We start from the raw sequence: 15,120 nt of genomic DNA, 5'->3' as shown, positions 1-15,120 counted from the left end.
TTTTTTTTGTTATACAGTTCATTTTCCCTCACTACAAATTGTTATACTTTGATTTGTTTGAATTCAGATGTACCAGATTTGTTACATATTTATTGAGATAATAAAAATGATTAAAAGTTAGGGTACAGTCAATGGAAATGCATGAGCATGCAGAGTACAGCAGAAAAACAAGATCACCTCACTTCTAATGTTCCACCACATCAAATGTTTTAAATATTCTTACAATAAGTATAAATCCATTTCCCCATAAGGCACATGTGAATATAAAAAGTTAACTGTGGGAATTTCATCAAGTTGAAAATATTGTAATTTTAGCTCTCAGCTGCTGGCCAGCGACTGGTGGATGGGTGGCTGGAAGCAGCGCACGTGCTCCACCGGCATGTTTTCGCCGTCGCCTGATTTGAGGTACTTGTTCAGGATGGCGAAGATCTCGTTGTTGAGAACTTGGAACTTGCGGATGCGGTCCACCATTTTTTTCAGAGGCTGTTAAACACAAATGCGCAAAACGAGCTTAAAAGTGGATTCAGAATGGATTCCAAGGATGAAAAAAAAAACTACATTCCAGACAACAAGCTGCTACCTTTTGCTACATTTGAAACAATGCAGCTTTAACCCCTGTGTGGGATTTTAGTTTCCCGGGCAGGAAAAACCAATGAAATTAATGAGTACTTCACAGCACAGGTAAGGCCTTAAGCCTGACTGCGAGCCAGACACATTTTAGATCTGGTCAGGCCTAAAATGTCAATCATTACGTTTGGGTTCGGCCAGGCTTCACTGTTTTGCCCCCTCTACCAAAAACACTACACTATTGATACTAAGAAATTGCAGAGCATGAAACTTTCAGAAAGAAAAGTGTTGATACTTGTATGTAAATGTCTGGATAAGTGTGTTATTGCTCTGTCAGTGTCAGAGCTAGTAGCATGGGCCATGGTAGGCAAGAAACACCTTGATTAAATCAATATGTTGTCGCAATTCAATGTGACATTGCTACTTAGCCATGAGAAATTGTTGTCTGCAAAAAAAAAAAAAAAAAAAAGTCACCTCAACACGTACTTAACTCTTGCAGAGTCAATTCCAAGAACTTTCTGTCTTTGTCCATTATCCACCCGTCATTGTTCTTATTTATCTCTTTGCCTCTTAAAGTGCTGTGCTAGATTTTTATGAACAAACTGCTGCTGTGGTTTATGGTCCAATTTTCAACCCGTCAAAATGACAGATGGCCTTAACTTTCTACCAACTCTTTAAGAAAACAAAGATAGAAACTTGTTCAACGTAGCCTCTGCAGATAGTGAAATATAAAAGATTCAAATGTTTATACAATCTGGATTAATTTAGATTTTTCTACAAAAAACAGGAATATATCACCTCCACACGAGTCCTCACAAATCTATTTAAATTATAGATCTGAATTGAACAGCAGGGGAAGTTATCAAAAACACCTCTGTCCTTTCAAAGTCACTGTCAGGTGGCTGGAGTTTCATTTAATCCTTAAACAATGACAAGCGAATGCTATTTTGTCACCGCAGAAATCACCTATGACAAAATCACAAAAACCATGTCTGTGTTGCAATATGGCATTATTCTCAACAGTACAGTTGCCAAAAAGGGTGCTCACAATTGCCGCAACGCAGCCCTCTTTCGGCAGCGTACTAAATACAGGGAGTGCAGAATTATTAGGCAAATGAGTATTTTGACCACATCATCCTCTTTATGCATGTTGTCTTACTCCAAGCTGTATAAGCTCGAAAGCCTACTACCAATTAAGCATATCAGGTGATGTGCATCTCTGTAATGAGAAGGGGTGTGGTCTAATGACATCAACACCCTATATCAGGTGTGCATAATTATTAGGCAACTTCCTTTCCTTTGGCAAAATGGGTCAGAAGAGGGACTTGACAGGCTCTGAAAAGTCAAAAATAGTGAGATATCTTGCAGAGGGATGCAGCACTCTTAAAATTGCCAAGCTTCTGAAGCATGATCATCGAACAATCAAGCGTTACATTCAAAATAGTCAACAGGGTCGCAAGAAGCGTGTAGAAAAACCAAGGCGCAAAATAACTGCCCGTGAACTGAGAAAAGTCAAGCGTACAGCTGCCAAGATGCCACTTGCCACCAGTTTTGCCATATTTCAGAGCTGCAACATCACTGGAGTGCCCAAAAGCACAAGGTGTGCAATACTCAGAGACATGGCCAAGGTAAGAAAAGCTGAAAAACGACCACCACTGAACAAGACACACAAGCTGAAACGTCAAGACTGGGCCAAGAAAAATCTCAAGACGGATTTTTCTAAGGTTTTATGGACTGATGAAATGAGAGTGAGTCTTGATGGGCCAGATGGATGGGCCCGTGGCTGGATCGGTAAAGGGCAGAGAGCTCCAGTCCGCCTCAGACGCCAGCAAGGTGGAGGTGGGGTACTGGTATGGGCTGGTATCATCAAAGATGAGCTTGTGGGGCCTTTTCGGGTTGAGGATGGACTCAAGCTCAACTCCCAGTCCTACTGCCAGTTTCTGGAAGACACCTTCTTCAAGCAGTGGTACAGGAAGAAGTCCGCATCCTTCAAGAAAAACATGATTTTCATGCAGGACAACGCTCCATCACACGCATCCAAGTACTCCACAGCGTGGCTGGCAAGAAAGGGTCTAAAAGAAGAAAAACTAATGACATGGCCTCCTTGTTCACCTGATCTGAACCCCATAGAGAACCTGTGGTCCCTCATCAAATGTGAGATTTCCAAGGAGGGAAAACAGTACACCTCTCTGAACAGTGTCTGGGAGGCTGTGGTTGCTGCTGCACGCAATGTTGATCGTGAACAGATCAAAGCACTGACAGAATCCATGGATGGCAGGCTTTTGAGTGTCCTTGCAAAGAAAGGTGGCTATATTGGTCACTGATTTGTTTTTGAATGTCAGAAATGTATATTTGTGAATGTTGAGCTGTTATATTGGTTTCCCTGATGAAAATAAATCATTGAAATGGGTATACATTTGTTTTTTGTTAAGTTGCCTAATAATTATGCACAGTAATAGTCACCTGCACACACAGATATCCTCCTAAAATAGCTAAAACTAAAAAAGCCCCACTCCAACTTCCAAAATATTCAGCTTTGATATTAATGAGACTTTTGGGTTCATTAAGAACATGGTTGTTGTTCAATAATAAAATTAATCCTCAAAAATACAACTTGCCTAATAATTCTGCACTCCCTGTATGTGCTCGCTTTTATAACCGCTTAGTAGTCTCCATCTTGGATGATCTGACAACAAGTGGCAAATACAACTTGAAGTGGAGCTAAAAACCGCTTCAGGTGTGCGGAGACACGGCACCTTCGGCATTCCACAAATTTCCCGTGCAGATGGGGACTGGTGTGCGCCGGGCTTAAAATTTGGTGCAGCTTGTACAAAGACAAAATTGAGTTTATTTCTTAAATTTGAGCGTGCGGCTTTGAATCAGGTACACTCTGTAGTCCGGTATTTACAATAACTTGAAATTGCCCGGAGCTACAACTGTAAGTGTATTGCCAACAGATCTGTGGTGTACTGCGCCTCAGATATTTAATACTTACTACGCTCTTGATGATCTCATCTTTGCCGTCGTGCTTCTGCACCTTGAGCAGGTGGTAGCTGAAGTCTAGGATGTCGAAACGTCTCTGCTGGCCCAGCAGGCTTATGATCATGCAGCCCGCCCAATGAAGGCCATCGCCGAAGCACTGCCTAAAAATCGGACGACTGGTTTAATATTTACATGTGATCATTTTGGTATCTTGGCTTTCACATTTGGAATTTCAATCTTAGTATTGAGCTAGCCAATGTTGGTTTGGTGAATAGTTTTTTTATTTATATTTTTTTCAATAAGTGCTTATTTTATTGACTTCTAATGAGTTTAGCTGCATGTTGGTTGAACAATTGTTATGTCTAACTGTACAATTTTGAAGACACGTAAAGGGACACTAAAATATATGACCACTAGATATCACTGTATTGTGTAGGGCAACAAAAAGGAGTGCTACAAAGAATGAGGAAGAATACAAACTACTTAGCCTCAAAGTGACCAAACCACAACAATTTTCTTCAGATATTTTTTGCCAAGCCTTTGGCAAGTTGTTAGTTCTTTTCGGGTACCCTTGGCAACAAGATGGCGGACAATCACGCCAACTCCATCTAGATGATCCTTATTTAATGTCAAATACACATTTCTTGACCTACGAGTATTTTAAAAAAATATGCACGCTTTTATGACCAGTTCATGAATTTTTGCTTATTATTTCAATCAATTTTCACTGCTGATGCTAAGAAATAATACACTCTGTCTCTTTAAAAAAATGTTATTTAAGGAAAAATATATATAACAAAAATTTGACAGTGCACCTTATAAGACAGAAACACAGTTAATAGAATTAAAAATACAGAACTCTAACTAAATGCTTATACATTTATGAATCAATTCAGTTTTGTGGCGAAACCAGATTGCATGATATTTATGACAGGTGTCTCCAACGGCCACAGGAACCAGTTAGCCCCGTAAGACCAACTGAATAACCCGTGCACTGTTTTTTTACATACCTGTCAACCTGTACGTTTTTGCCGTACAAAATACGTTTATTATGCATTTTAAGACGTGTACGACGTACAAGAAAATCTGTACGGAAAAACGCAAATTTGTCAATTATGGGTACCGTCCGGTATACACAGACTATTACGAAACGGCAAATCAGGTTAAACGCGTTCGAGTAGTGTAGGGAAAGGAAGTCTGTCTCTTTAGAGAACCGGCTCAACACATTAAAGAGAGCCGGCTCTCAAACGGCTCACTTGCTTTGATGCATTATATTACGAATTATTATGTTGTATAAAGAAGCTAAGAAAAAAAAGAAGTATAAAAGGAGAAAATGAAAAAGAACAGGTTTGTGGTTATCCCTTTAATCAGTATATTACCAACAATTTAATGCAGATGAATTAATAATTTGAATAAGAAAATGTATTATTCTACTTAATTATATTTGCATGTATTTTTCCTTCTACGGTGAACGTCCAAGCTACTTAAGTTTTGAACTTTTCTTTTCTTTGAACTTTTCTTATAATAAACCTCATTCATTAAGGGTTATTGTTCTATCTATTTTGTTCATTATCCATTTTCCGTTATCGGTCAGTTTATAATACGCTACAAAGCCGGGACTCTTACTCTGGTTTTTTTGGTTTGAACAATTTTATTGACACTATGAACAGCAAAAAAACAATGTGAGGTTTGAACAATTTTTCTCGACAATTTTAGCAGCAATTAAGCATATTCACATTTTCGTTATATCTGACAATATGACATTATTTAAGTTTTTTTTTGGTTTGAACAAATTTATTGACACTAATAACAGAAAACAATCATGACAATCTCATTCTTTCAATTACGGCTTTTATTTCCTCAAAGACTGATTAGCAGGTATGCGAGCGTTTTTTTAGTAGCTGGAGGCTACCTCCCAAAGGCACGGTTTAGGATGAAAGTTATATTATTATTATTAAAGCTTTGAAAACACTCTCGATGTACCGTCTTTCTTTGTAAATATGTGTAATATGTATTTGCAACTGTATATTTTTGTAATGTATTTATTTGTATTTATTTGAGACACTTATTCTGCACGAGCAAATTAAAAAAGAGGAGCGGAGCAAACGCCAACACTGATGGGAAAGTGGGGACCGGTAAAAGTTTTGTGGACACGGCGGACAATAATGGATATATATTTTTCCCACCCTTACCTTTGGAAATATACACTTTTTTTCCTTGGATTACTATCAACAGGCGCCCAGAATCTGCAGGTCTGCAACAAATTTTAAGTACCTATATCGTTTTGCGTTCATTTTGGCGGCTGTGATTTTTGGACTGTGTGCTTCAATGAAGGACATTTAGTTTCAGTCGCGGGACTTGAAGTTTGGCTTGGATTAATCTCGTGTTTGTTTGGTGTGGGTTCATGCAGCTTATATACAGGTGCGGCTTGTGTATGGACAAAATCGGCTTTCCCCTTAAAATGCGATGGGTGCGGCTTATAATCAGGTGCGCTCTATTGTCCGGAATTTACGGTACATTACACACTAATAACACATTTTAAAAATGCATATGAAACTGGTAGCCTTCCGCGGTAAAAATGCTCTTTTTTTACGTTTTTTATAATGCAAACCTCCATCTTATTTTAGTTTCTATTTAATCCACCTATATATGTGCACTTTATATATGAAAAATCTTTCACAAGGGAATATTTTTCAAGGCTTGACTCATAATCAGGTACAGTCCAGGAAACAAGGTACAGACGCTGCCCTACTTGCAAACAAGATAGGTTCCGGATGATTGTTCATAAGTTGAATTTGTTCGTAAGTTGCATCAGTGCTACATTTTGTATGTTTAAGGTTTCTATAACGTAACCTGTATTATTTTGTACTAAAAAATAATAATTTCATAAAATAATATGCTCTATAAAGATAAAGTTAAGTTTAACTTACTTTTGGGAGATGCGCTTCAAGAGTTAGGCGACCTCCTCCTCCGTGGTAAAAAAGTGGCAGAAAAAAAAGCGATCCAACTATTTTCTCAACCGCATCGATCTTTCTTATTCCACTTTGATTTCAAAAGAAAAAGGCTTGCCCCTTTGCATGAGATACTAAACAATAAAAATGTCAAAGTTCTTAGCTCGCTAGAGATACATTGCAATGTGTTTACACACAGACTAGGAAGAGGAAGCCGTATTTCTTATTTGTTGTAGATGCTGGGTGACCTCTCATATCCCCACACACCAGTAGCAGAGAAAACAAGCACTATAGTAATGTCCTGTACTCAGAAAAAGGAGCACAATACAAAAATCTAGCTTACAGAAATATCCGGATATCTTTCGACATCCCGAATTTTTTTCTTCGTATCTACCGTTTTGCGTAAGTCGAATTGTCGTAAGTAGGGGAGCGTCTGTACTTAAACATCCATGATCATTTCAATTAGCTGTCCATGTTCAGGCAAATCAAAAAAATCAATGAGTCTGCCACTTACTCGACGGTGAACTCGTGTGCGCCGACGGGTATGCAGTAAACAAACTGCATGGCGCTCCAAAGTCGGTGGAACTCCACGCACTCGTCCACGTGCATGACGCCGTTGCTGGGCAACGGCCCGCGCCAGATAGTGTCCTCCAGGAAGCCGCGTACACGCGCCAGGATCACCTCAAACATAGAAAGGCCGCAGCACAGCCTCTCCTTGGTCAGCAGGTCGCCCTCGCGAGCGATAGCAATTTGCTGCAGTGAGGAACGATTCGGTGAATCATTAAACTCCTTTGCAATCAATTAAATTAACACTTTGAAATGAGAGTTTACAAAATCAGGCTACACTTTAGGCTTTCCCACCTGTGGCGTGCCAAGACGCTCAATAAGAGGAACCATGTGTAGCGCTGTGTATTTGGCCTCCAAACGCTTCATCTTGGCATCCAAACGCTCACCCTCTGAAAACGCACAGCCAAAGTTTGGCTTGGTGACTTTATTCATCTAACAATGCCATATTTTGTAAGGTTACTGTTTACCTTTGATGTGGACTCTGGGCAGAATGTTTTGGAAAGGTGCTGCGTGCAGCAGATCACAAACCTCCTCCTGCGACTGCAGGACAGCACACGATAGTAAACGGTCTTGGTTAGAGACCAGAAAATTGTGCTGCCCAAATTAGTCATTCTAGCTGAGTGGAAACATACCGAAGCTGGGGAGGAATATTTGTGATTTCCTGACCATCATTGTTAGGTCATTGCAATTATTTTAAACCCTGACCATTGTTTTTGCCCAGCCTTTCTCAAGGTCTTTGTGGGTACTTGTAGCAGCAAAATGGCAGTCAATCATCTAAGCTCCTTCAAGCAGGGTTCCTATAGCTTGCCTTAAGTTAAATTCAACACGTTTTAAGGGCTTTTAAAATCAAATTTAGGACCAGGTTGACAAAAAAAAAACACACACACACACACAATTGAAACAAACAAAACAAACAAAAAAAGCACAAATATTTCTTGTACAAAATACATGGTGCCCCATACACATTACCTGGCACAACTTTAGCCATGGCAAAAGACATTCTCATTAAATATTCACTTTCCCATTGTCCAAAATAAACGTCTCTATCCGAAGTTACTATGTGTATAGTGGGAAGACCTAAGTCATGCTTCTTCTCTGAAAGGACTGACTGAAACCACATCACCGTTTTGATAGTTCCGTTATTTTGGTCACGCCGTATTGCCACCAAAGCAAAATCGGTGAATTATTAAAAAAGACAATAGATAAATGTTATCAAATCTTTTTAGTTCAAAAATATGAATCTTATTAATCATTAAACAAGACTCATGGAAATAGTTTTCAGACATTTTAATGCCAATTAATGCCTTATTGTTCAAATAAGGCATTCAATGCCTTTTAAGACTTTTCAAGGATCCGCGGGAACCCTGCCTTAGGTGAAAATTAATGCAAATTAATCGATCAATAAGTATTTGAATAAATGCACATTGATACAAAAGTTCATGCATTTTCACTTATTAATCAAATCAATATTGTGTTTTTTAATTACCACAGGGCGGCACAAACTAATACACAATGTCCCTTTAACTATACTAAAAAGACACGTTGACAGACCCATTTCTGACAATTGTGAAAATAAGTTGACATTTGCGCTGAATGCAAGGGGGTGGTTGCGGTCCTACCAGACTCTGCTCGCTGAGTAGGCAGAAGAGAAGGGCGTTGCCCACTTCGCGCAGGTTCTGGAAGCAAACTGTCTTTAGCTCGGCGTACTCCACGATATCCTTCAGCTGGTGATGAAAGAACTCCAGGATTCCTTGACAGCAGAAAACTATTATGAGAGCTTGCTTCTGGACTTGGACGAAGTCGACAAAAATTAATGTAACCACTTCACTTTCACAAATATTAATGCAAAAACTCTATACACCTACAAACAAAAGGAAAAATAAATATCAAACTAGTTATTACACTGACCTGGTGAGCCATACTCGTGGCGAGGAAGCCTGCAAATCTTGGGCATCACCTCCATCAGGGTCCTAACGTACTGCATGATGGTGCCTTGGAGCTACAAAGGGTACACCTCATTGGGTACACAGAAGCCGTCACAGGCTCTAAGTCAGACTCACCAGGCTCTTGACCACCTTGAGAAGCTCCTCCATCACTACGGCGATGCCCTGATAGCCCAGCAGCCGGCACATCCCCTTGATGTGCGGTGGGCCCACAAAGTTGCGATAGCAGCTGAAGATGCTGCTGTATGTCAAGTTGAGTGTCTGGAGTGGAGAAAATATTCAAGTTGAAATTAAAAAACCTGCTCCAAGTAGCCAAAGTTCTAAATCCCGAAGAGATTTAAAGCTATAAATACATGCCACTAGATGGTGGAATCGAACTGATCATGGCCAGAATCATTAAGCAACAACCACCACCCATCTGGTACAGAGGTGGCGGGCCACCTTGACTTTTGGCAGGAAAAAATAAATTCACTGATTTGATTTATTTTGTATCAGCCAATACAGAATCTCGACCCAATACATTAGCAAAGCATGAGTAAAAAAAATTTCCAATTTTTCTTCATGCGTTTAAGAATCAATATGCACACAGACATCTATGTACCGTACATTATATTTCATTTGATATTTGTTTATTAAAAGACCATTTCATCCAATTGGCTTTAAAACGCTCAAAATTAAAGCAAAACAGTATATTATGCCACTTTTTAAAGCACTACGTTTGATAACATGCATTGAAAACATCAAAATTGTTTTCTTTTACATGATATATGATTAATATCTTGATAAATACAATTTATACATGATGAAACAAAATTGAAATACAGTACAGAAAAGAGATTTAAAAAATGATATTAAAAATGACATTTACATTATTTAAATGTACATAATACAGCACATAATGAATTGTGAAGGAATATTTTTTTATGGAGGAGAGGGCCACAAAGGGACACTGGGGACAAGACTGCCACCAAAATAACTTTTAAAAAATATGTGTACTGTAGTAGATTTTTAAATTGCCTGATTAAAAAGGACGCTGGCCATACTTTTCCCACCCCTGATCTAGAATGTAAACAATCCCAAATTTGGTACAGAACTATGGAACCAGGCAAAAACCCTATATAATAAGTTTAAAATATAAAAATCTATACAATTGGTCATTTGGTAACGGATGGGGTTTTTTTTCAGCCAATTGATGCAAGGTTTAGCAGTATAACCTCATGTGCAGTCCCTTCTCAAGGTTTCTTCATTTTCCTCATGTTGAGGTTTTTGAGTTTTTCCTTGCCCTCATGTAAGTTTTAAATCAGGGGATGGTGTAATAATAGTCTGTGGTTTGCAATAATCTGTGGTCTGTGCAGCCCTTTGAGACTCTTTGTGATTAAGGGCTATACAAATGAACATGACTTGACTTGGCAAATGACTTGACAATTTCTCCTGAAAGATTATTTCGTACCATTGCAACAGCTGAATGACTATGACTATTCAGTTGTTACTTATGCAATATGAACATGCCCTCTTCAAATAAGGTCAAGAAGTGTAACTGAGAACTAAGTAAGCAGTTCAGTGGAAAATGGAAGAGAAAAAAAAATCTGCATCCAAGGACTAAATTGTCCTCAAAATCCTATTAATATTACCCAATCAGCTCAGTTTTGAGGGACCAAACAGTTGCTTTCCCCCTTATCTCCTAATATTTGTAAATTGTTGTCCTTTGGGTCAAAACGCAGGATATTAAACCCGTGCCCAATTCCACCGCCTCTCTCATAAAACCCTGCCTGTTGGCAGCTGCGCACACGCTCAACCACAAGGTAATGCATATCTGCACTGTGTGTACGACGCGTCATCTCAGATGTGAAATGATGAGACTCAGGATGAGCTGAGAACTGGGAGAGGTGAGTACCTGGATTTCTGCTGTTCTTTCTTGCTTAAAACACTAATTGTGTATTAAGTATATATGTGAGGTTTTTTTTGCCGCTTGAATGCGAGCTTGTAATTTGTGAAAGAGCAACTGAATAAAACATTCTTGTTTATTTAGCAAATTGAATTTTTTTCAGATATAATTAGTTTTGCACTTTTCAAATTTGCATTGTCTTGCATACTGCTGGCATACTGCAATAAAAGCAGTTTTCAAGTTTGTATTTCATTTTCGTTACCGTTGTACTTGCAGTATTTATTTAGGCAGTGATTTGTGTAAAAGGTTAGAAAAGTGTTGACAAAGAACAATTATTGGCATATTCTGTAAAGCGTCGCATCGTTGCCCATTAATCGCCAACCTCTTTGCAAATCATTTGGCGCACTGATATTTAATCCTAGCAGTGACCAGGGTTTATTACAGACAATCCCCAGCATAGAATGCTTATTATTGTGGCATTGTTGCTGTTATTCAAACTAATCATGCATCACAAGATGATGTGTGGTGGGTTATTTTTGAGGTTTTTATTTGTGTATAACGCACACTCGAGTATAACGGGCACCTCCGATTTGTTATTAGAAATCGGTATCAAATTTAGTTTATTTTCTCAGTTCCAACTGCGGTTAGATGCTACAGGAATCCAACCAGAGTCGCGGCGGTGAATTCTAACCACTGGTCCACCATTGCTATAGATGACATACAGGTAGTCGAATTTATCTCAGTATTACACTTTTTTAGTCATGGTACCAGATCCGAATGTTAATTTCATTGTGATTTGACATTTTAGAATAATAAAAAATATTCTATTCTTCTAATTAAGAGACACATGTATTGTGATTGCACTAAGGATATTGTGATTAGGAGATACAACCCAAAGCCTATTCATATGTCATCTGTATTACTGGTGGTCTAGGTAGAGATTGGCGCTCTCACCACCACAAAATTCATAACAACCAATGTTTTGCTATCATACGTTTACAAATGTGCTTTGATAAAAAATAAATACGGTAATTTAATTCTGTGTGTGTGTCTCCGCCCCCAAAAAGAGAGATTTGTAACTAAACAAGGTAGCAATTGAATCAATTCCATTAACATTTCTGTTCATACCATGGTTATGGAAGAGATTTAGAATGTATTTTGAGGTAGAACGTAATAATTACTACTTCCGTCCTCTTTATTTACAGGTGCTTTTCACAGAAACAGAACCAAAGCTTTTTTTCCTCATGGCAGTCGTTGTCTACAACGTATCAGCTACTTCGGCACAGGTGAGCTGGCCTCCGTCGGCCAGCTGCCTGGACACCTTCTACAGTGTCATGTACAGCCCAAACTGGAACAGCCTGCTCATGAACTTCAAGCGCAAGAGCTTCTTGCATGAGGAGCGCATCCCTGTCAGCCAGACCGCCGCCTACTTGGCCAACCTACTGCCGCAGACCACCTATTTACTATGTGTAACGTGCCAGGCTGCCAACCCAGTGCGGGATCAGTGCCAGGTTTTCAGCACCCTGAGCGAAAGCGGCGAAGGGCAGGACCGTGCCGCCTGGGAACTGGGCACGGGCGCGTGGGTAACATGCTGCCTCCTGCTGCTGGTCATCGCCGGCGTTTTGCTGTGGGGGTGCCTGCACGGCACGTGCGCAAATCGAGCGGGTGGGAGCCAAGGATGCTCCGTGGTGACCAATGCTGTGCGTTTGGGTCGCTTCTCTTCCGGGCAGCTCTACACACCCAGGGGTAGCTGTGACAACGGCGGCCATGAGCTCACAACTCTGGCTCGGCTGTCTGGGAGCGAGCCAGCTTGAGGCAATTGGATTGAGGTCATCGCCATATTGAGCGGCCCAGACGGAATTATGTTGTTCTGTATTCTGGATTATTATAAAATCCTATGCGTAGGGAAATAAAATCTACCGACTTTGAATTGACCGTTTAATTCATTCACTTAATCTGAGTAAATGAATCACTTAATCCTAGAAAGTGGGGCAGCTTTGGATGAGAGTGCAGGTTTGATTCTTGCATCAGGCAATCCCTCTCAATTATTTTTATGATTAAATGCCATAAGGTGAGTTGGAAGATTTTCTACAGCTCATGTTTCTGACACATGTGGGATAATATATCTGTATATGTCAGTATGTTCACCAACACTACTTAACCTAACGTGAAGGAGTTTATGTTAAATAATTTAACAACAAGATCGTAATTTATATATCTTGATGATTGTCCAGGAAGATGCATAGTGCATTTATCATTTATCATGGCAATGAAGTAACCAAACTACAACTAACCTTGTACATGCACTGCAAAAAAAACGTTTTCTCTTAGAGGAAATTTTGAAAGTTAGGGATTTTTTTATACTTATTTTTTAAAAATATTTTTTTTTATATTTTACTCATCTCATATAACAGCTAGTGCAGCTCTTTTTGAATATTGTTTTTCTTATTTCTAAGTCAAAAGAGAAACATGTACCGTATTTTATGGACTATAAGGTGGCATTTTATGGAAATTATCCATTTCCAATTAGATTTAGGGAAGATTCAGTTGTTTATTTTCTTTGTTTAATGTTAATTATTTAATACTACTACCCTTAATTTATTATTTGAAACTGTGGTAATTTTATCTTATACATGGCACATTTTAATTTTGACATATCACAATGACAATTATTTTCCATTATATTTACTGTACTTCCCGATATATAAGAGGCACTGGATTATAAGGCAAACTGTTGCAAAATATTTGTTTTTAGATTCACCTTGTAGACTGGAAACTATAGTACTTAAAATGTGTTTTGAAAATTTTGCACATGTTTTTTTAAATTATTTTTAAAAGAAAAATGTTTTAAAGTAAAAGTATCACTGTAAAAAAACATCTCTTGGACAGATTATTATTTTCCTCAATTATGTAAGTGGGATTTTTGCAATGTTCATAGGTGACAAGTAGTGGAGAGCAGTGATGGGAATAACGGGGTTATAAATACCTCAATTACGTGACGGCGTTATTTTATTTCAGTGACAGGGTAATGTAATTACTTTTTCCGGCGTTACAACACCAGTATCGTTGCTGACGGTCAAAAGTGGTGCGTTACTTTGGCTGCAGAATGCCAATGGCGGCGTGTCCCCGCACACCTGACGCTGTGTTCAGCGGCTTGGTTTTACGGTCTCCTACAAATTTTCTTTTCGGATCATGTCACCATTCAAAAAAGCCACTACCCAAAAGTTATATAGCGATTACCAATAAAGTATTTACTAACACCGTGAAAGAAAAGGCGAATAAAGGTTGTGTCGTAACCAACTTGTGTCATTAGCAAACGAAAGGGCTCTATGAGAGAGGATATCTATCTCCTGCGATTTGTAAACGTTTGACAACTTCACTTTCTATGCTATCGTTATGGGTTTTAACGCACAAAAATGTGTTTATTTGAGGAATCAATTCCTTGCCCTAAAGAATTCTCGTGCCGGCGTGATGAGGGGGCTCTATCGTGGATGCAGAGCTGGAGCTAGCTAAGCGGCTAGCGGCGTTATAAGTCTTCGGTACCGTCCGTAATCATGGTAAATGTGAACTCTCTACCAAATAAGACCAACAAACTGGCTGTGCTGGTGAAAAACATCAAAGCATACAGGGAGTGCAGTTTGCTGTGTTTTATGGAAACATGTCTCACGTCAAGCATCCCGGACGCTAATGTGGAGCTACCCGGCTTCAGCGCTGTTAGACAGACACGAAAGCCTGCGGGAAGCTGAGAGGAGGTGGACTCGCTATACGTGAACACGAAGTGGTGTAACCCTGGGCACAAAGATTTCCATTTGCTGCAAGGACGTCGAACTTTTGGACTAGCGTGTGACGTCATCCACTCCGCTGTTGCTAAACTACAACAGAGCACCCCGAGGGCATTCTGTTAATAAACAACAAAGGATACTGCTGGAAGTGTGAATTTCCCTACGGGGATGAATAAAGTACCTATCTATCTATCTATCTAAAAACTCATTTTTTTCAGGGATTCTGTGCTGTTTACTTTTACTTTGAATTTGTTAAGTATAAAAAGTCTTAAAATCCTTTTCATTGTAGATTTATAAATATTTAAATTGATTTTTTTCCGTGTTTTTCAGTGTTAACATACAAGTGTTACTTTTGCTTAATTTTTCCCCTTTTTAAGCCATTCATAATAATGGTGATATATGGATTAAACTGGGGGTGCAGAAATGAATTGATAAAATCGATG

At 39.1% G+C, this 15,120-nt stretch overlaps 2 protein-coding genes across 2 annotated transcripts in view; one reads left to right on the top strand and one right to left on the bottom strand.

Annotated features, from left to right (window-relative positions):
• Positions 1 to 70: 70 nt before the first annotated feature.
• The window catches only part of cyfip1 (cytoplasmic FMR1 interacting protein 1), a 33,014-nt gene continuing 17,964 nt past the window's right edge, over positions 71 to 15,120 (bottom strand). The window contains exons 24-31 of the mRNA XM_088349529.1: positions 9,128 to 9,271; positions 8,976 to 9,066; positions 8,687 to 8,817; positions 7,535 to 7,607; positions 7,362 to 7,456; positions 7,015 to 7,253; positions 3,563 to 3,710; positions 71 to 483 (exon numbers count right to left, since the gene is read on the bottom strand). Of these exons, the coding sequence (XP_088205655.1) occupies positions 319 to 483; positions 3,563 to 3,710; positions 7,015 to 7,253; positions 7,362 to 7,456; positions 7,535 to 7,607; positions 8,687 to 8,817; positions 8,976 to 9,066; positions 9,128 to 9,271 (1,086 nt within the window). The 3' untranslated portion in view covers positions 71 to 318. The remainder of the gene's footprint in view (positions 484 to 3,562; positions 3,711 to 7,014; positions 7,254 to 7,361; positions 7,457 to 7,534; positions 7,608 to 8,686; positions 8,818 to 8,975; positions 9,067 to 9,127; positions 9,272 to 15,120) is intronic.
• fndc9 (fibronectin type III domain containing 9) lies at positions 10,782 to 12,825 on the top strand. The gene is made up of 2 exons (XM_088349624.1): positions 10,782 to 10,896; positions 12,101 to 12,825. Exon 2 carries the CDS (start codon positions 12,140 to 12,142, stop codon positions 12,707 to 12,709), a length of 570 nt encoding a protein of 189 aa, XP_088205750.1. The 5' UTR covers positions 10,782 to 10,896; positions 12,101 to 12,139; the 3' UTR covers positions 12,710 to 12,825.

Source organism: Urocampus carinirostris, chromosome 12 (assembly GCF_059441175.1).
Source record: "Urocampus carinirostris isolate Australia breed hairy pipefish chromosome 12, RoL_Ucar_1.0, whole genome shotgun sequence".
Classification (NCBI taxonomy): domain Eukaryota; kingdom Metazoa; phylum Chordata; class Actinopteri; order Syngnathiformes; family Syngnathidae; genus Urocampus; species Urocampus carinirostris.
The sequence above is the reverse complement of the archived record's forward strand: the minus strand, read 5'-3'. Positions and strand labels throughout refer to the sequence as shown.